The 18899-nt window shown below is 55.1% G+C and overlaps 2 protein-coding genes across 4 annotated transcripts in view; one reads left to right on the top strand and one right to left on the bottom strand.

The window, feature by feature from the left end:
• Positions 1–17602, top strand: part of CYTH3 (cytohesin 3) — a 175931-nt gene extending 158329 nt beyond the window's left edge. For all 3 annotated transcript variants that reach the window (XM_049638931.1, XM_049638932.1, XM_049638933.1), the window contains 9 exons: positions 2364–2482; positions 8324–8404; positions 9249–9361; positions 9464–9612; positions 9771–9882; positions 14012–14088; positions 14187–14258; positions 14338–14492; positions 14775–17602. In XM_049638931.1, coding sequence (XP_049494888.1) covers positions 2364–2482; positions 8324–8404; positions 9249–9361; positions 9464–9612; positions 9771–9882; positions 14012–14088; positions 14187–14258; positions 14338–14492; positions 14775–14847 — 951 coding nt within the window. In that variant the 3' untranslated portion in view covers positions 14848–17602. The remainder of the gene's footprint in view (positions 1–2363; positions 2483–8323; positions 8405–9248; positions 9362–9463; positions 9613–9770; positions 9883–14011; positions 14089–14186; positions 14259–14337; positions 14493–14774) is intronic.
• A 202-nt stretch (positions 17603–17804) lies between these two features.
• USP42 (ubiquitin specific peptidase 42) overlaps positions 17805–18899 on the bottom strand; it is a 48619-nt gene continuing 47524 nt past the window's right edge. The window contains exon 18 of the mRNA XM_049638929.1: positions 17805–18815. The gene's annotated coding sequence lies outside the window, so the exon portion shown is untranslated. The remainder of the gene's footprint in view (positions 18816–18899) is intronic.

The following is an 18899-nucleotide window of genomic DNA, read 5'->3' as shown; positions in this document are numbered from 1 at the left end:
TACAGGACCCTCTCAGAGCCACGGCCCCACCAAGGTTGTGAGGCACAGTAGCACGGGCAGAGGGGAGGTGGCCACGGGGAACTGGCTGCAAAACAGCCTGCAGCTTGCAGTTTCAGAACCGCGGGCCACCACCCTGGCCACCGTCACAGCCACAGTGGTCATGAAACACTAGGCCAGGGATGTTGCTCCAGATGCCAGCCAGGCACACCCCAGGGAGCATCTGTTTGTGCCGGTCCCTTGGTCCCAGGATCTTGGGCTCCTTTGGATGCTCTCTCCCCCTGTTCTTGCAGTTTGGGGGGCTGTAGGATCTACCAGTTGCACCCACAGCCAGTCTCTGAGTCCTTGGGACATGGAGTCCAGAGAGGCAGACCAGGGCAGCTGTGGCCTCTGACCTCTTTGCCAAGGACGTTAGGACAGACAGTCAACCTCTACCCTGCCGCCCAGAGCTCCCCTCCCATCCGCCACGCTCCCGCACCTGCCTCACCCTGGGTGCTGGGTTCAAATGGCACTTGGGGCAATGAGATACCAGCGTCATCACTTCCGTCCCGTAGCTTGTTTTCTGGGGACCTGGTAGGACAGGTGCACACTTGGGACTGGAATGCTTTGTTACGGTATGTGCGTGTCTTCTTGCTCAGGAGACGGTACCAGGGGGTCTGTGCTCGCTTCAGCTCCCACCAGAAATAGACGAGAGTTAATTTAGGATAGTCAGACACACTGAGTTTTTGGTAAACTTTTTTATTTTTTGAAGAACAGCATATGGTGCGCAAAGTTTGAGTGCACAGCTTGACGAATTCTTACAAATTAAAATTCTCGTGTGACCCAGAGCAAGATGTGGTTGGGGGGCATTAGGAGTGTCTGTCTGTGTCTCCTCTTGGTGAGCGAATTCCACTCTGTCCCCACAGAGCAGTGTTGCTTGTCTTGCACTTGATGTAAATGGGATTAAGGTCCTCTCTGTGTCGTGCTTTTACTCCACATCACGCCTGTCAGATTGTTCCATGCAGTGCGTTTGTTCTGTCTCACTGCTGTGTAGTGTTCCATCATATGGAATCGACCAGAATAGGTTTCTCTCTCCTCACTGATTGGATGTTGGGTTGTTACCAGTTTTGGGGAATTCTAAATAAGGCCGCTGTGGACATTCACGTGTTTGAAAAACCAAGACTTCAGATGGACCATGTGGTGGGGCGTCTAGGAAGCCCAGTTGGTTAAGCACCAGACTTCGGCTCAGGTCATGATCTTGGCATTTGTGGTTTTGAGCCCCATGTCTGACTCCGTGCTGGCAGCTCAGCATGGACCATGTGGTGTGAGGGAGCCCAGGTTCCGGGCACTGAGAGTTTCATCTGGAAAATCACCTCCGAATCTGTAGCAAAGAGATGAGAGAATTCCCTTAAGAGCTTTGCCGGCATGGATCTCGAAATCAGCTCAGAAGCTGTGTCCGAGGTAAAATTTCAGTATTATTAGAACTTCTCCGGGGTGAGCAAGGCTAATTTGGGCAGGGCAGCCCCTCTGCAGTCTTTCACTTAGATGTCGTCACCTGTGCCCTTTAAGGCCTTCAAGCGGGCATGAATTTTCAGTGGCTTAGACTCGGTGGCCCAGGGATCAGTGAACACATTCAGCCACAGCCGACAGAAAGTCTTGTAAACACAGCTTGCACAGCACACTGTTTGCTCACACAGCAGAGGTGGCTGCAGTGTGACAAGTGGCTCCCAAGTGGCAGGACCCAGGCCCTGTGTTGGTCCGGGCCTTTCCCTTCGTCCGGTGGCCGTGACGGTTCCGGCCATCACATCTGCATTCGCGGCAGGAAGGAGGAAGAAGGAGCGGTGTCTGCTTGTGAGCCCCTTTTTATCAAGAAGGCACCACCTTCCCCAGGTCCTCCCTGCAGACTGCTTTCTGACCAGATCTGTCAGTTCTAGTTACAAGGTCACAAGGTCACTTCTAGTCACAAGGGAGGCTGGGAAAGTGATTATTTAGTGAGGAAAGGCAAGGAAAAAGGGAGCTTTGGAGGGCCTGGCTTGGCCGACCACGTACAACGCGTTCCTCTTGTGCACACACGGCAGATTTGTTCTTCTGAGCTTGGGAAATTCAGTGCTGTTATTACCTCTGCCTTTAAAATCTCTAAGAACTTCCTTGTAATGGTTTGTCCAGCAACCTGTTTATTTGCCTTTTAGCCTGTTAAGCTTACAGGAGGAATGAACTTGCTTTTCTCTGGTGGACACAACGTCCTATGGGGTGTGAGTGAGAATCCAAGCGTGCTGTTATTTTTGCCTGGCCCAGCCGGTGAGATCATTGCTCTAGATGTCTTTCTGTCTTTGCAAAGGAGTCTGGGTGACCCTGCTAACGAGAGCTTCCTTCCTTATGTTCTTTAGGGAATTCAGTTTCTAATAGAGAATGACCTGCTGCAGAGCTCCCCAGAGGACGTGGCCCAGTTCCTGTATAAAGGAGAAGGCCTAAATAAGACCGTGATCGGGGACTATCTGGGTGAGAGGTAAGTTGAAGGAGGAGAGCAGCCTGACCTGGGTCCACCCTCCACATCAGGGTCTGTCTCAGTTGCCTGTGGGCCTGGGGGCACACGTGCTGCTCCCCAGGAATGGTTTGCTCAGTCCCATCCCGTCCTCTCCTCTGCCCTGAGAGGGGAGAGGGGTGCCTGTTCGGGAGCCAGGTGGGGGTCTGCGCTCTCTGGAACTTCGCTCAGGGAGCCACAGCAGAACTGAAGATGGTGCTGCCTCTTCTCCGAACCTCAGAAGGCATCTTCGTCTTCTTTTCATATTTGGTCCAGAAATGCACCAGGTTTCCTGGTGGTTTTCCTACCCCTGTTACTTGCGGGTATGAATGAAGGTAGGAAGTTAGTTAATTTTTTAAATGGTGAGCAGCTGGTCAGATCTACGTTCCCAGCCTTCTCCACTTAAAGGTCTCTTTGACCTGCTTAGCAGAGCCGAGGGCAGAAGTCTAAGGCAGCACAGCCCCCAAATACGCAAAAGCAGGTTCTGGTCAAGGACCAAATGAGCATTTTTAAACAAAAGCCCAGTGGTTGCTCAACCAGGGTGGTTTCTGTTTCTAGCTTTTTGAAACGATCAAAGGCGGAAAGCAGAACACTTCCCAACTCATTCTGTGAGGCCACAGTTTAAAAAAACCTACAGGGGCATCTGGCTGGCTCCATCGGTTAAGCATCCAACTTTGGCTCAGTCATGATCTCACGGTTTGTGGGTTCAAGCCCTGTGTCAGGCTCTGTGCTGACAGCTCAGAGCCTGGAGCCTGCTTTGGATTCTGTGTTTCCCTCTCTCTCTGCCCCTACCTCGCTTGTGCTCTGTTTCTCTCTGTCTCTCCTACAGAGCAGTATCTATAACCTAGAGAGCAGTGTCTCCTATGACTGTTGAGGCAAAAACCCTCAAGTAAATATTAGTTAATCAAATCCAGCAATATATAAAAATGACCATATGCCTGTACTTTCATCCCCATGAATGCAAGGTTAGTGCAGCATACAAAAGTCAAAGTAATATACTGTATCAGTACAATAAAGTGCAAAACCCACATGATCATCCCAATAGATGCTGGAGAGGTATATGACAACATTCACTGCCTCGTGACAAAAGCATTCAACAAACCAGGAAAAGAAAGGAACTTCCTCGACATGATGTTGGGCACCTGTGACACCCCCAAGTTCACATCATGCTTTCTCCTTAGAGCAAGAGCAAGATAAGGTTGACTGCTCTCACCACTTCTCTTCAACATGGTACTGTCAGTTCTAGTTAGGCAGGAAAAAGAAATTAAAAAGCATCTAGTTTGGAAAGTAAGAAATAAAACTTTGCTTGCAGAGGACATAATCACTATGTAGAAAATCCTGAGGAATCACTAAAAACATTAGAACTAACAAGTTCAGTACGGCTGCAGGTTACAAGACCAGTATGTCAAATTCAGTTGTAGTTGTAAATGGTAGCAGTGAACAAATTTGGAAAGGACATTAGGAAAACAGCTCCATTTTGTAATAATATTAAAAAGAATAAAACACTTAGGAACAAATTTAACATAGTACAAAATTTTTACTGTGAACTACGAAACATTGAAAAAAAATGAAAAGGCCTGCATAGATGGAAAGAAAGATATCCCATGTTCATGGATAGGAAGACTTAGTATTGCAAAGAGGACAATACCACCTACATTGATCTATAGATTTAACTCATTCCCTATAAAAACCCAGCTAATTTCTTTGTAGAAGTTGACAACTCATCCCAAAATTAAGGTAGACATTCATGGGAACGAAAGTAGCCACAATCATGAAAAAGAAGAACAAAGTTGCAGAACTCACATTTTTTAATTATAAGACAGACTGAAGCTACAGTAATCAAGATGGGGTGGTACTGGCATAAAGATAGACTTATAGGTCATGGAATAGAATTGAGAACCTAGAAATAAACCCTCACATTTACTGTCCAAAGGATTTTCAATAAAGATGTCAAGATGGTTCAGCGGGGGAAAGAATGGCTTTTTTTTTTAATGTTTGTTTTTAGAGAGGGAGGGAGGGTGGGAGGGATGGAGAGAGGGGGAGACACAGAATCCAAAGCAGTTTCCAGGCTCTGAGCTGTCAGCACAGAGCCCTACGTGGGGCTCGAACCCACGAACTGCAAGATCATGACCTGAGCCAAAGTTGGGCGCTTAAATGACTGAGCCACCTAGGCATCCTAACAATAGTCTTTTCAACCAATGGTCTGATACAACTGGATGTCCACGTGGGGAAGAATATTACTGGACCACTCACCGTACGCAAAAATTAAAATGGATCAAAGACCTACACATAAGAAGGAAAACTATAGAACGCTTAGAGGAAAACATAGGGGTAAATTTTTGTGACTTAGGATTAGGCAAGAGTTTCTTAGATGTGACTCCAAAAACACAAACAGCAAAAGAAAAATATAGATAAAATGGATATCCTCAAACTTGAAAACTCTTGTGCTTCATAGGACCTCATCAAGAATGTGAAGAGGCAGCCCACAGAATGGGAGAAATTTTTTTATAAATCATGTATAAATCTGATAAAGACTTCTATCCAGAATATATGAAGAAGTCTTAACCACTCAATAATAAAAAGACAGTTATAAAATGAGCAAAGTCTCTGAATAGATGTTTCTCCCAAGAGGATCCATAAATCAGTTTATGATAAGGTCATAAGGAGAATGGCTAAATAAGCACATGATGGGATGGTCAACATCATTAGCTGTCGGGGAGCTGCAGATCAAAACCACAGTGGGATACTGCTTGACATCTACTGGGGTGTCTATAATAATAATTTTAAAAGACCGTTAAGATTCTGTGTCTCCCTCTTTCTCTCTGCCACTCCCCTGTTTGCGCTGTGCCCCTCTCTCAAAAATAAGCATACGTTAAAAAAAAAAAATGCTGCCAAGGATGTGGAGAAATCAGTCATATGCTGCCGGTTGGATAAAAAGTGGCTGTGGCACTTCCTGAAAATACTAAAGTCACCATGTGACCCGGGTTTATACCCAAGAGAAATAAAAACGTATGTGTGCACAAATGCTTGTGCACAAATGTTCATAGCCACCTAATTCGTGATAGCCAAAGAGTGGAAACCGTTCAGATCCATCAACTCAGATATCCCTCAGCTGACGGACGAACACGATGTGGTATGTCCATACAGCGGGGTATTACGTGGCAGCGAGGAGAAGCAGAGGCCTGATGCGTGCCGCAGTCTGGACGAACACACTAAGATCGTAAAAGAAGCCAGTCACGAAGACCGCATATTGTGTTCCTCCGTTTACGTGGAGCGCTCAGAAGAGGTGAATTCACACAGACAAGGAGCAGACCAGTGGTTGCCTGGGGCTGGCAGAGGGCGAGGAGAAGCGGCTGGGGCTTCTTTTTGGGGTGTTAAAAGTATTCAGGAATGGATTGTGGTGATGGTTGCACAGATACACTTGAAACTGTCGAATGGTACCCTTGGGTTTGGACAGTTGTATGGAGTGGGAATTAGGTTTGAATGGAGCTGCTAAAAAGGACAAAAACAGAACCAAACCACAAAACCTGATGAGTGACCCAGGGATTGTGGCACCTCCTTGAATCTCAGCTTCCGCGAGGGCCTGAGTCTGAGCTCTCCGCCGCTCTCTGGCAGGCATGTGAGATTAACTGCAGAACTTGTGTGAAGCGCGGTCTGGCAATTTCCTGTAGTCTACAAATACTGAGTGCCTGCAGGATTTGAGTTCCAAAAAATGCGAAGTTCTGAGTCCGTGCCAGGCTCTGTTTTAGGCCCATGGGTTGTGTTTAAAAAAAAAAAAAAAAAAAAAAAAAAAAAAGCATTCGCCCACTCGGGGAGCTGTAATCTGCCAGAACGATACAGGCATTACGTGATAAGCATAATAAATACGAAAACCGTTTCTGTCCTTTGTTGGAAGGTGATGGGGCGGAGTAGAGGCGCATAAGGGCTTTGGGTGAGCTGAGGTAGGGCTGTTAGTAGCCGGTTGTGATAGGCTGGTCAGGGTCCCGTCATTGACAACATGATGTTTGTGCAAGGGCAGAGGGGGGACGAGGGTGTTCTGCAGGCAAGTGTTGGAGGCCAGCAGGACAGGCAGAGGGTCACTGGTGGGAGAGTGCCTTTCCTCGTGTGTTTGGGGCCGTGTGGCTGGAACAGAGGGAGGGGGGAGGGTGACAGAGGTTCTCAGGGTGACGATGGCGCCCTCTGTCCATTCCTGGGGGGACGGGGAAGGACGTGGTCTGAGTCACAACTCGAGCCGACCACTCTGGAATAGACTGTTGAGTGGTGGGTGAGCAACAGCAGAAGCAGTGGGGCCAGCAGGGAGTGGCTCCCACCAGGCTGGGGGGAGCGGGGTCGGCGGTGGGGTCGGGGTGAGAAGTGCTCAGGTTCCGGGTTTGAGGTCGAGCTGGGTTTGAGATCGAGCTGGCCGGAAGTTCTGGCGTTGGAGCCACCATCAACAGAGACCAGCAGCAGCCGTGGGCGTGGTCATTGGGGCCGGTTGACCCCTTGGGGGCCTGGGTGGGGGGCATCCAGGTGGAAGGTTCAGAGAAGGGGCCCGCAGGAGACAGAAGCCCCAGCGTGGCTGGCTCAGAGGTGGTGTTTAAATCCATGGGGACTGTGGCTGGAGCTGAAGAGTAGACCCAGGACTGAGCCTCGGGAGCGCCCCTCGAGGGAGGACAAATAGGCAGCTGGAGTAGGGCTTGATTGCCCTCTCTGGTCCCGCCCTCGGGTCTGGAGGCCCCCAGCTCCTTCCCTGGGGGCGTGTGATAACCCGGCTGTCCTCTTGCCAAGAGGCAGGCATTGGGACAGTGGGTGGGGGCTTGCCTTTAACGCAGGCCCTTGTGGCTCTAACCTGGCTGCCTGCTGCCATTCCTGGGGTGCTCCCACCGGGACCGCGCCCTTTCTGGCGCCCTGGTGCCATCTCATCAGGCCATTGGCCAACCCCTGTGGTGTTGGGCCTGCTCCCCGGGCTTTGTCACTGGTGCTCATGGGCCGTGAGCCCGCTGCTTCCTGGGGCGCTCCATCAGTGCCCCGTGTGCGCAGGACCCCACGGCCTCAGCAGCTTCCGGCCGGCCGCTGAGCTCAGGGAAAGGAGGGTAAAGTGCTCTGAGCCTGTGCCCCGCGCAGCCCTGCGGGTGGCTGCCGGGGTTCCCTTTGCCGGTGGCGCTGAGCCACAGCCATTCCTTGTGGTTGACGGATGGCGCACTGGCCTGGCATCTCCGAGGGGAAGGCGGACCCCTGACTTGTGGCTGCGGCCTTGCCGAGGCCACACCGCCCTGTGGCAGCTACAGCGTTTCTCTGCCTGAGGTGTCCTTACTGTCCCTTGTGACCATAACCTGGGGAAGCAGTGTGGAGTGAAATCCCAGTCCCAGCGAAGCACATTGTTGGCCTCTTTCACGTTTATGTAAAAGTTCAGGCCCTTTATTCTCGCGCTTAGTTTGGTTTTAAAAGCTCTTCCAAACTGACCCGGCTTCGGACCCGGTACTGGGCCCCCTCAGCCCACCTGTGAAGCACGGACGCTGTCTGAGGCCACTGCTCAGGAAACTCAGGAGCCCATGTGCATCCTGCCCTTTGGGCCCTGTGCTGCCGCAGGGCCTGGGCATGGCTGTGGCAGCCGCCTGGGGTGTCCCGACGGCCTCCCTACCCTGGCCGCACTGACTGGGATGTAAACTAATGTCCTGTCGAGTCCCCTCTGCCCGAAGCCTGAGACCAGACGTGCGGTCACGCCGATCCTAACTCTGAGTTACGCGGCATGAAAAACCACAAACATTTGCCGTAGGAAATGTCTTCCTTTTGAAAGGATTGAAATCCTGTGCAGTGGCCTCGGACCGCATTTGCTTTCTTTCCCAGGGACGATTTCAACATTAAAGTTCTTCAAGCGTTTGTCGAGCTCCATGAGTTTGCTGATCTGAACCTCGTCCAAGCCTTAAGGTAAGTGTTGGAGCATCGGCTGTTCTCGAGAAGGTGGGGGGCAGCTGCAGCCAGAGGCCGGGTGCTCACAGCACAGAGGCCCGCGACAGGCACTCTCGGACCCAGCTGGTGCCTGCCCTGGTGGGACCGCCGGTGTGCACTCTGTCCCCAGCCCCTTTGCTCTTCTGTGCTCTCCCCTGGTATTTGACTAGTCAGGTGCGCGCTTTCTTCCCAGAAAGCTCTGCGGCTCAGTCTCTGTGCCACCTGGGTACAGGCCCGCTTCCTGCTGCATTTGGTGTAAATCAGCAGCCTCGTGGGTGCCTTCCCTGCGCGTGCCACCCCCCACCCCCCAGGTGTGACAGCAAACCTGTGGATGCTCAGCCATCAGAGGCGGCCCCCTGGTCCCTGTCTTGTCCCGGTAAAGCCAGGTGTCACTGCGTATCAGGCTGAGTGGGGGAGGATGGCCCTCAGACACTCCTGCGTGGCCCTGAGCCACGCTGGCCGCTGCCGTGGAAGTGCCCGGCCATCCCTCTGGTTGTGCCCTTGAGGCACCATCCTGTACACTCCGCTCTTCTGCAGCACCGACAGCATCCGTTTCCTTCTCCGGTACCCCCCGCTGGGGATCCAATGGCTGTGCGCTGAGCCAGGGCCACACGGGCTCCGTCGGGTCTGGCTCCAGCTGGTCAGTCGCGGGCCTAGAGCTGGGGCTTCCGGGTGGAGATGCCAGCCGGCCCTGTAGTGAGTGGTGCCGGGCTGCCCCCAGCGCCCCAGGTCCCTCTGCCAGCCACCCTGCTGTCCTGTGTCCCCGCACCCAGCAGCCTTACCGTGGAAACGCCATCGTCCCCTCCTGTCCATTTCTCCGCAGGCAGTTCCTGTGGAGCTTCCGACTTCCGGGTGAGGCTCAGAAAATCGACCGCATGATGGAGGCGTTCGCGTCCCGCTACTGCCTGTGCAACCCGGGCGTCTTCCAGTCCACAGGTCGGTGAGGGCCGGGTCCCGGCGCCCCACCAGAGCCCTCTGCCCAGGCCCCGCTGGCCTGGCGGACGGCTGAGCGCCCCTGCGCCCTCTGCCCTCTTTCAGACACCTGCTACGTGCTGTCCTTCGCCATCATCATGCTCAACACCAGCCTCCACAACCACAACGTGCGGGACAAGCCCACAGCCGAGCGCTTCGTCACCATGAACCGCGGCATCAACGAGGGAGGAGACCTCCCAGAGGAGCTGCTGCGGGTGAGCCCCGCCCCCTCCCGGGCCCCCCCGCTTCTGGGCCCCGCACTGGCCCTCACTCCACCAAGCCCGGTGCCTGCCACCCTTGGGGACATGGTGCAGATGGGCCCTTTCTCCCCCGCCCGCATCCCTGAGCTCCCCATGGCCTGTGTTCCTCATAGAACCTGTACGAGAGCATCAAGAACGAGCCGTTTAAAATCCCGGAGGACGACGGCAACGACCTGACGCACACGTTCTTCAACCCCGACCGCGAGGGCTGGCTCCTGAAGCTGGGTGAGTGGCGGCCGGCGGGCGGGACCCGCGCTCGGAGCCCCCAGCCCTCGGCAGCCAAGGCCCCCGACCAAAGGCAGAAACGTTAAAGGCGAAGGCCGATGGGCCAAGTCCGCCCGCGGCGGCCGGCCGCTCGCCCCAGACTCGATGGCTGCCGCTTTGAGCCCCGCCCTGTCCGCACGAGGCCATCCTGTCCGTGTCCACGGCGGAGAATAACGCCCGGGCTGCACGAGCGTCCCAGAAAACTGCTCAGTTAGCATCCAGATACACCCAAGGCAGTTTTCTGCACCAGACGCAGGTGCATTTCCTGCGAGAACCTGCGTGCCTCTCTCTTGGTTTGGTGTGGCTGATTTTTGATGCGTGGTTTAAATGTGCCTTCTTGTTTTCCTTCTGCCTGTGGCTCCCACCTTTCTGTTCTGTGACGGGCTGTCCCTGCTTGTTCTGCGTTAGGAGGTACGTACCCAGTGGCTTCCTGCCCTCCCCTAGCTGCTCACTCCTCTCTCGTTCTCTCTCCCCCGTTGGTCTGTGTGAAGCTTTGATTTGTGGCTGCCATTCATCTGACCCATGTGGCTTTGGACTTGCTGGGGTTAGCGTCATGCAGGGTGCAGTGAATGTGACACCCACAGCCCTGGGGTGGCCGGAATGCCAGCCTTTCTGCGCCCGGGAGCGCATGGGGAATGCCACGTGGGAACGAGCTTGCCCCTCTGTGTCTTTAGGGCCCGAGCGGCCACGAGCCTGCTGGTCATCTCCAATTTCGTGCCTCACCGGGTGCCTCTCATACTAACCAAACAGCGCATGTCTGCACCACCCCTGGACAGGGCCTGGGGATGGTCAAAAGGATTCCTAACCATTGACACAGAAATAGAATAGCGTTGATATTTTCTGGGCAATTTTAGAAATTGGTAGGAGGGTTTTTTTGTTTTATTTTTACACTGGGCGGGGTGGGGTGGGATCCCGGCCTTTCTGTGACACGTCACAACTGTACGTCATCCGGGCACTCTGAGAGCACATTGTAGGATACCAGGCTTGAGAGAAGTCCGGCGATTTTGTGGTTTTAATCAAGGGGAGGGTAAAGAGGCGTGAAGGCCTGTGAAGGCCGTGGCTCCGCCGTTCTGATTTGGGGTCTTGCTCTGACTTTTCTCTGGCTGCGCTGAGGTTTGGGAGAGTTCTGGACCTTGGCCTAGAAACCCAGAGCCATAGCCGTGGACCTGAAGGCCTGAGCCCCCTCTGAGATGCATCTGACTCTCTGGTCATATCAGTTCTGGGGCCCCCAGGGGAGGCCAGAGCAGGGACGTGTCCAAAACCCCCACAGCAGCACCCGGGCCCCTCCCGGCCCTGCGTTGCCAGGGAACGCCCCTCGAAGGGCAGTGACGGCACAAGCCCGCCCAGCAGCTGGTGTGGCCTCAGCACCCGTGGGAGACAGACCTGCTTCTAAAGACAGAACAAAACGACGGGCATAAAGGCACACCAGGGCTTGCACCCCAGCCTGTGTCCTGGCTACTCATCTAATCGGGCCACAGAACCCGCGTCCAGAGCACCCTTAGGGGATAGAGCCAGCTGGGTGCTGAGTGGGTGCGGAGGGGCCCCGGGCAGCCTGCTCCTTCCGCGCTCCACCGCCGTGTGCGCATGTGTGAGAGGGGGTGGTCCCGCAGTCACTGAGCTAGTGGTGATTGGTCACCCACCGGCCAGCCGAGAGACTGCCCGGGAGCCCCCTCTCCAGACGCACAGCAAGCCCGCTGCTGCCTCCCTGTCCCGGACGCCCCCTCTGTTGGCAGAGCTGCAGCCAGAAAGTGGACTTTGCAGGGGACTGGTGTCCCCGGAGCTGCTGGGGCCTACACACAGTCCTGCCCGTGGGCTGGCTCCCAGCAGTTCTGACGCTGGCCTGGCCACCAGGGACAGTGGCTGGTGTTGGGCTCTGAGGGCCAAGAAAGCAGTCAATCTGTAAGCCGATGCTGAAGATGCGTTGGTTTGGCCAGGGTGCTCTTGCTGCGCTCGGCTCTGGGCCCCCACCCAGCACAGGGCAGACCTAGGCCCGGACCCGGAGGCGCTTGGCCACAGGCCTACAGCACGGGCGTAGGAAATGTGTACTCCGTGCACCCACGCAAATCGGGACGGAGGTCACCGCCTGACCTTACTTCATTGTTTCTCGTCATAAACTTAGTCTTAGGGCGGGTGGCACTTTTGAAAGGCCTGGATGTTTTGCGGGAGCGTAGGAACATTGTAGTGTTGCTTACGGATCAGCGAAGTGCCTCATAGTCACCGAGTTTTGAGAACGGGTCGGTTGTGTTGAAAACACAGGAACGCGGATCAGAGCTGAACTGTCACGTGAAGTGTGTGTTGCAGGGTGTGCGTGTGCGTGTGCCTGGGAACGGCCATGGAACTAGGAGGAGGTTCACGGGGTGGGGAAGCCAGGCTCCTTTTGCAGGCGTGCGTGGTGTGGTATGTGTCCCTGTCTCCCGAAGCTCAGCCAGAAACACAGAAGCAGAGCCTGTCTGTTCCCTGCAGCCAAATCTCTGAGCCCAGGGGTGTGACGCCAGCCTGCTCTCGGTGCTGTACGGGTACCTGGGATGGGGCTGGGAGGCCCCTTGGCCAGGAGAACTGGACTAGGGATCGGGCTTCCCAAGACGTGCCACTGAACCCCAGGAGCAGCAGGGTAGGAGCCCAGGGGCAAAATGCTGAGAAGCCTTCCTGGCAAAGCCGCTTCTCCTGGGGAGGGGGGGTGGTTCACGGGGTCGCCGAAAGGGGCTCAGGGTGAGCAGAACACATAGGCCGCCACCTAGCGACCCAGTGGCGGGAGCGCAGAGAAGAGGGGGCACCGGACAGATGGACAGCACGGGGAGCCCCTCAAGGGGCTCAGGCCAGCACGGTGTGACCTGAAGGAAGGGCCTGGGTGCGGCACACGGTCAGATCCTCCTGACAGGGACCCAAGGGGGGGGGGGGCGGGGGGCGGGGGGGGGTCTGCCGGGGGTTGGGGGGAGCAGCAGCTGGCCCTTCCTTCCCCGCTCGGCTGCGGCTTCCTCCACTGTGCCCGGCGTGCCCCATGCAGCCAGCCTGCCTGAGGCCGTCGGGAGGAGGTCAGGTGTCTGACTGGTGAGGCAGGGGGTGAGGGACCCCAGAGGGGTCTCCCGAGGGCCTGGCCAGCGGCCCTGACTCTCCCCGCACAGCGGGTGGTGTCTTGTCTGCCGGGGTTTCTGCCCACACCAGGGCCAGGACGCTCTCTTGCCTCAGCCCCAGGAGGACCTGGGAGCTGGCAAGTGTCCTTTCCGGTCCTTCCACGCCCGCGCCCCCCACCCTGTGATCCCCTTGTCCTGTCTCCATGCCTGTGTCCCTCAGCCCTCTTGGCACTCACCCAGATAGAGGTGGTGAGCTAGACCTTGGCTGTCACCTTGGGGAGTGACCGGGCAGGGAGGGTCGCTTCTTGTGCCCCTGGATTGCTTGAGTCTGTTACCACGTGCGTCGTCTTCTCTCAGGTTTTGTTTTTTTAACTTCGTGTCAAAAGTAAGGGCTAGAAATTGAAGCCAGTTCGTGCCAAATATTTAAGGGTAAAAAAGGACTTTTCCATAGTGAAAGGAGAGTAGGTGCAGATAGATGGTGTGTGTGTGTGTGTGTGTGTGTGTGTGTGTGCGCTTCACATGCGCCCCGTATCTTGTTAAGAGATTAATTCAATCTAATAATTCCCTGGACCGAGGAGTAATTGATGTTGATGGATCCCAGGGCCACCAGAGCCCTGAGGTAATGGGATTACGTCCTGGTCAGGCCCCGGGGAGCCGCACTGACTTCATCTTGTCATTTCCAGCCCATTCATCATGACTAACTTTTCCCGAAAGCAGGTTTGGAATGCACTTGAGTTACCTAGGCGGCCCAGGGCGCCACGGTGGGGGTGCATGCGGGGCCCCCAGCAGCACGCCGCGCCCTCCTGTCGCCAGCCGGCCGAGAGGGGCCTGCAGGGCCCCCGGCCGCACGGCTTGGCCAGGACGTGGCCGAGCGTTGGGCGGAGTGCCGAACAGGTTCACCAGGAAGGAAACTAAAGGCCAGGCCCGGCTCCCGATGGCATTTGTGAAAATGGGTATTTGTAGGCCTCGGGTCGTGTGCCCGCCCCGGGCCCTGGCTCACGAGCTCCTTCCGCTTTTAGGAGGGCGGGTGAAGACCTGGAAGCGGCGCTGGTTCATCCTGACCGACAACTGCCTCTACTACTTCGAGTACACGACGGTGAGTACCGGGCGGGCCGCCCGCCCTCCGTGTCCCCCCGCCCCCGGCCCCTGCGCCGCCGCCCCGAGCGAGGCTGGCTATGCGCTCTTCTCTCGTAGGACAAGGAGCCCAGGGGGATCATCCCCCTGGAAAACCTCAGCATCAGGGAGGTGGAAGACCCGCGCAAACCGGTAAGCGGCCCTGCCCTTGGCGCCTCGGCCCGGCGGCCGCCCCCCGCGCGCGCTGACGGCCCTCTGCCTGTCTCGCCAGAACTGTTTCGAGCTTTACAACCCGAGCCACAAAGGCCAGGTCATCAAGGCCTGCAAAACGGAGGCGGACGGCCGGGTGGTGGAGGGCAACCACGTGGTGTACCGGATCTCCGCCCCGAGCCCCGAGGAGAAGGAGGAGTGGATGAAGTCCATCAGGTGCGCGCCGGCCCCGCTCGAGCCCGAAGGCTCCGCGTCCTCGCGGTGCGCGAGCGCGCACGTCCGTACGCCTGCGCGTGCGTGCGTGGGCGGGCGTGCACGTGCGCGCACGCATCTGTGGGAGGGCACGCACGTGTGTACGCGTGCACGCGCGCTTCCGAGGGCAGGGCCCGCCCTGTGCCCGCAGAGACGCGGAGGCTCGAGCCCGCTCTGCCTGGAGGGCTGCGGGGGCCTGCTTCCCACCTGAGGGTTTCCTCCCCCGCCCCCCCTTGCCCCCCCCAGAGCGAGCATCAGCAGGGATCCTTTCTATGACATGTTGGCCACGAGGAAGAGGAGGATTGCCAATAAGAAATAGATCTTTCCTGGCCCGAACCGGTGAAAACAGAAGCCAAGACTCCACGACGACGGAAAGTGACTGGGAGCCTCCCCCGACCCCCCCAGCGCCGCCGGCCCCGCTTCGGTCTCCCGCCTCCTCTCTGGAGACGGCGCGTGCGCAGTGGGAGCGCCGCCCCGAGCCCCGAGGAGCCTTCTGTGCGCGGCGGCCGATGTCCAGATGCCCTTCTCCCGGTCCCAGCTCGCGGTGGCGCCTGCCGGCTCCTTCGAGGGAACCTCGTGCCAGTCGTGCCGCCCTTGGCTCACCCGTGGCAGCGTTCGCCGTTCCAGAAGCCGCTGTTTTATATCTGAACAAGAAAGGAAACGCTACCACTTTTTTATTCAGAGTTTTTTCTCAGATATATAGGATTATAGCTTTTATATGCCTTTTTATACTCTGAAATTATAACGAAGGATACTTACTTTCTAACACTAGTATTTTTAGAATGGCAGCTATAAATGTAACTCGTGGACGCAAGTATATACTGTGCACTGAAGAAGTCGTCTATACATGCACCTGCCGCCCTGCGTGGGGGGGCATGGGCGGCCATGTAGGGTGCTTTCGTGGTGGTCCTCGGGGTGGAGGGACGTTTCTGGGCAGGGGCCGGGCTCCAGGTGGCCAGATCCCGGGGGACTCGTCATCAGCTCAGACTCTGTGGCCCCACAGATACTTTCTAAAAAGGCCAATTGTTACAATGTAAGTGCTGGTTCTGGGTGTGAATCCTGTGGCCGCGGTCACACACAGGGGGTGTGTTGAGCCCCGTGAGACCGCCGCTGTGGGACTTTGGCCCCCCAACCAGCAGTTGCGTGTGGCTCAGTGGAACCGTGCGTGGTTCAGACTGACGGACCGGTCTTCACTATTTAAAACCTTTCGGCAAAACAGATACTTCTTTTACTGACCTACTAGTTTGACCAGATCTCTTAGCATAATGAATAGACGAGTAACCAGAGCAGATCTTACTCCTCGTTTTTAGAGACTTTAATCTCTTGCCATGAGGACGGAAGGGGCGCGCTGTGGGATGAAGGTGCGTGGCACTTAGGGTCTCCTGTAAATAGCGTGAAAGCCCAGATGCGCGCTGGTGGTGGAACTTAAGAAGATCCACAATCAGACGGTTGTCAGGCTGCCGATGATCTAACAGGTGCTCAGGACGTCTGCCCGAGGGAGGACGGGGCTCAGAGCCGGCCGGGGGCGCCGCTGGGCGAGGCTGGGGTGCTGGGCGCTGGGGCGGTGCCTCTGCCTCTTCCGGGCGGGGCCGGTGACGGATGCTGCCGGGACCCTCTTGGCCACATTCCGGCGGTGGGTCCCCGTGTCTGTGCCCTTTAGAGGTCACGAGCTGTCATGTGCAAAATGAAAGTCCCAGAAAGCAGACCTCGGACCGGACCGTCGGCACCTACGTGAAGATTTTAAGTAGAAGTAACTGCTCTGCGAGTTGCCTTGGTGCTGACACTGACTGGCCGTGGGCCCCTGGCCTCGGCACCACTGACCTTGACGTAGCTTTAAGTCACGCTGGATGCAAAGGGGTCTGGGCTCGGGCCTCTCTGACACGCCTCAAACTGATTTTTTGTTTCCTTCCCGAGCTTTTAGGCTTTGTTACCGTCCTGATACCTCAAATTCGAAACTTTAGTTTTGGAGAAAGGCGAGTCCGCATTCTTGAAATGCCTGGCTGGCATATATGCAACTCTGGCCTCCAGTCTTCCACGAAAGCCGATGGCGCCCGGAGCACGCGCCCGCCGCCCCCACCGTCGCCGACCAGTGGGGCCGCCCGCCCCTCTCCCGGGCTGCCCAGGGCGCCGAGGGATCAGTGGTTGGGGCGGGGGCTGCGCTCCCTCTCTCGGCCCCGGGTAGGCCCCTGGGGATACAGGCTTTCGGTCTTCGGGGTTTGGCCTCGGTAGGGTTGGGAGAAGCGAGCTTTGGGAAACCCCTGTAGGAATTCTCCGGTCGCCGGTGAAGGAGCCTCGCGTGATGGCTCTTTTCCCGGGAACCGTGCGGAGGCCGTGGTGCTTAGAATCTGTCACTTGCTGTCAGTGTTCCGTGAGATCTCTAACTCCGGGTTTTGCGTGGCAGTATTAACGCGGGGCAAGCCGGCGGCCACCCCGCTACGCCGTCAGGCGGGCCGGTGGCCGCGTCTCTCCTCCCTGCCCCCACGTCCTCCCAGTGCTAGCATTTTAGTCCCAACTCTGGCCAAAGACAAGCTTCCCTCCGGAGACCAGGGGCGGGAGGCGGAGAAGGGGGTGCTCTGGGCCGAAGACTGCGGCTGCCACGGCCCCGCCGGCCTCCGTTTACCCTCACCCAGGCGAGCGTCAGTGTCTTCGGGATCGCGGCACATCCTGGAACGGTCTAACGTGGTACCAAACGGAGTCAGAATAGGAGCTATTTATAGATGAAGCAGCATTTAATGCTTCATACAAAGCAATGCATATTTTTAAAAGTTAAAATGCATAGATCTATAGAGATGTGCTTTGCGGAGAAGTTAGGTCTGTTGTAGACCGGAAACCACATGTTGTGACTTCCCATTTTCTTATTTTTTCTTAGGCATTTCTATTTACGGTAAATATAGTTAATATGTAAATAATGTACATAGAGATTTCCGGAGTGTTTGTTATTCAGTGTATATACCCTCACATCCTGCATGAAGAAATACCCCGTCATCGATATTTTGTTGTATCATTGGAGGGTGTATGGCCGTCAAATTGCAAATACCGTGTTCACAAAATAAAAAAAGGCGTTGTTCGGACAAGACCGTCTGGGACTTGGTTCTTGAAAATAGATTGTGGGGTCCGGCGGCCTGCTCCCCGCCCCTCCCCCCACCCCCCTCCAGGCCCAGGAAGGCGGGGAGGGGAGGGGAGGGGGCGGCTTGGGCTCCAGACGCTTCTGGAACAGGTGAGAAGGGTCTGCTGAGCAAACGGGGAAAACAGCGGTAAAGAAGAGGACACAAGGTGTTGAATTTGCTGCCATTTATATACTATATAAACTTTACATGCTGTGTATTTACAGTGGGGCGAGTGCTTTTTTTTAATCTTTAAAAAAACAAAGATCAAACTTTAGACATCTCTGAACAACACAAACTGTATAAACCATACAGATTATTCAGATACAAACTGTATTAAATACAGTTTTCCCCACTCCGTCTCCTGATGCAGGACCAGTGAATTATAAGTGTATCACAGTTTGATAGCATATCCATATTAAAAATAAAATCACAGTATGATTTTGTCTGTAACTAGAAACTTTAAGGGACCAAGCTGACAACTCAGACTCCAATATCATAGTCAAGACAAGAGACACTGTATAAAAAAGTGTTAAGTAATAAAAACATACTGTAGGCTTTACAAATAATGTTTGGATTATACATTCATAATGTAAATACTCATCATAACTGGTAAATCGATTGGAATAGTTCCACAAAGTTCAAAAACAGAACTTGTCTATAAAATACATTTTCAAATCTTGAATACAACTAAAATATGAAGCGAATTAGTTTCTAGTATCAGACATTACAGAAAACAGACTGCTCCCAAGTCTAGTCGAGAGCTCGTGAATCTTTAAATAAGTCTTTAAATTAAATATACACACTGTCAGTTTGTTTGTACTTTTACTAATTCCATGGTTTCCCGGCTGCTCTCGCACCGGAGGTCTGGCTTGCAGGAGCTTTTCCATGGAATGCGAGCAGTCCACCTGAGTCTGATTAAGCAGCATTGAGATGTTCCAGTCCAGGGCGTCACTGTCCGTGGGATCTATGTACACGCTGTTTACAACGGTCAGCAGTTGTAGAAAGGGTTCGTCCGTTTGGAATAAGGGGAGTTAAGAAAAGGTAAAAACTAAAAAAAAGTCCTCCATGGTAAAATCTGTACAGTATTTACTAAAGAAGCACCACGCAGATTTGAACAGAGTTATTTCTACATTTATAATTTAAGCTGGGTTGGGGATGGCTTCTGTTGAACACGCTGAATCTGAAAGACAAGAGGCGGCAAGCAGCGGGCGTTAGTACCTCCCGGGGCGGGGGGGGGGGGGGGGGGGGGGGGGGGGGGGGGGGG

The sequence above is a fragment of the Panthera uncia genome, chromosome E3, assembly GCF_023721935.1.
Source record: "Panthera uncia isolate 11264 chromosome E3, Puncia_PCG_1.0, whole genome shotgun sequence".
NCBI lineage: Eukaryota > Metazoa > Chordata > Mammalia > Carnivora > Felidae > Panthera > Panthera uncia.
This window is presented reverse-complemented; position numbering and strand designations above follow the sequence as displayed.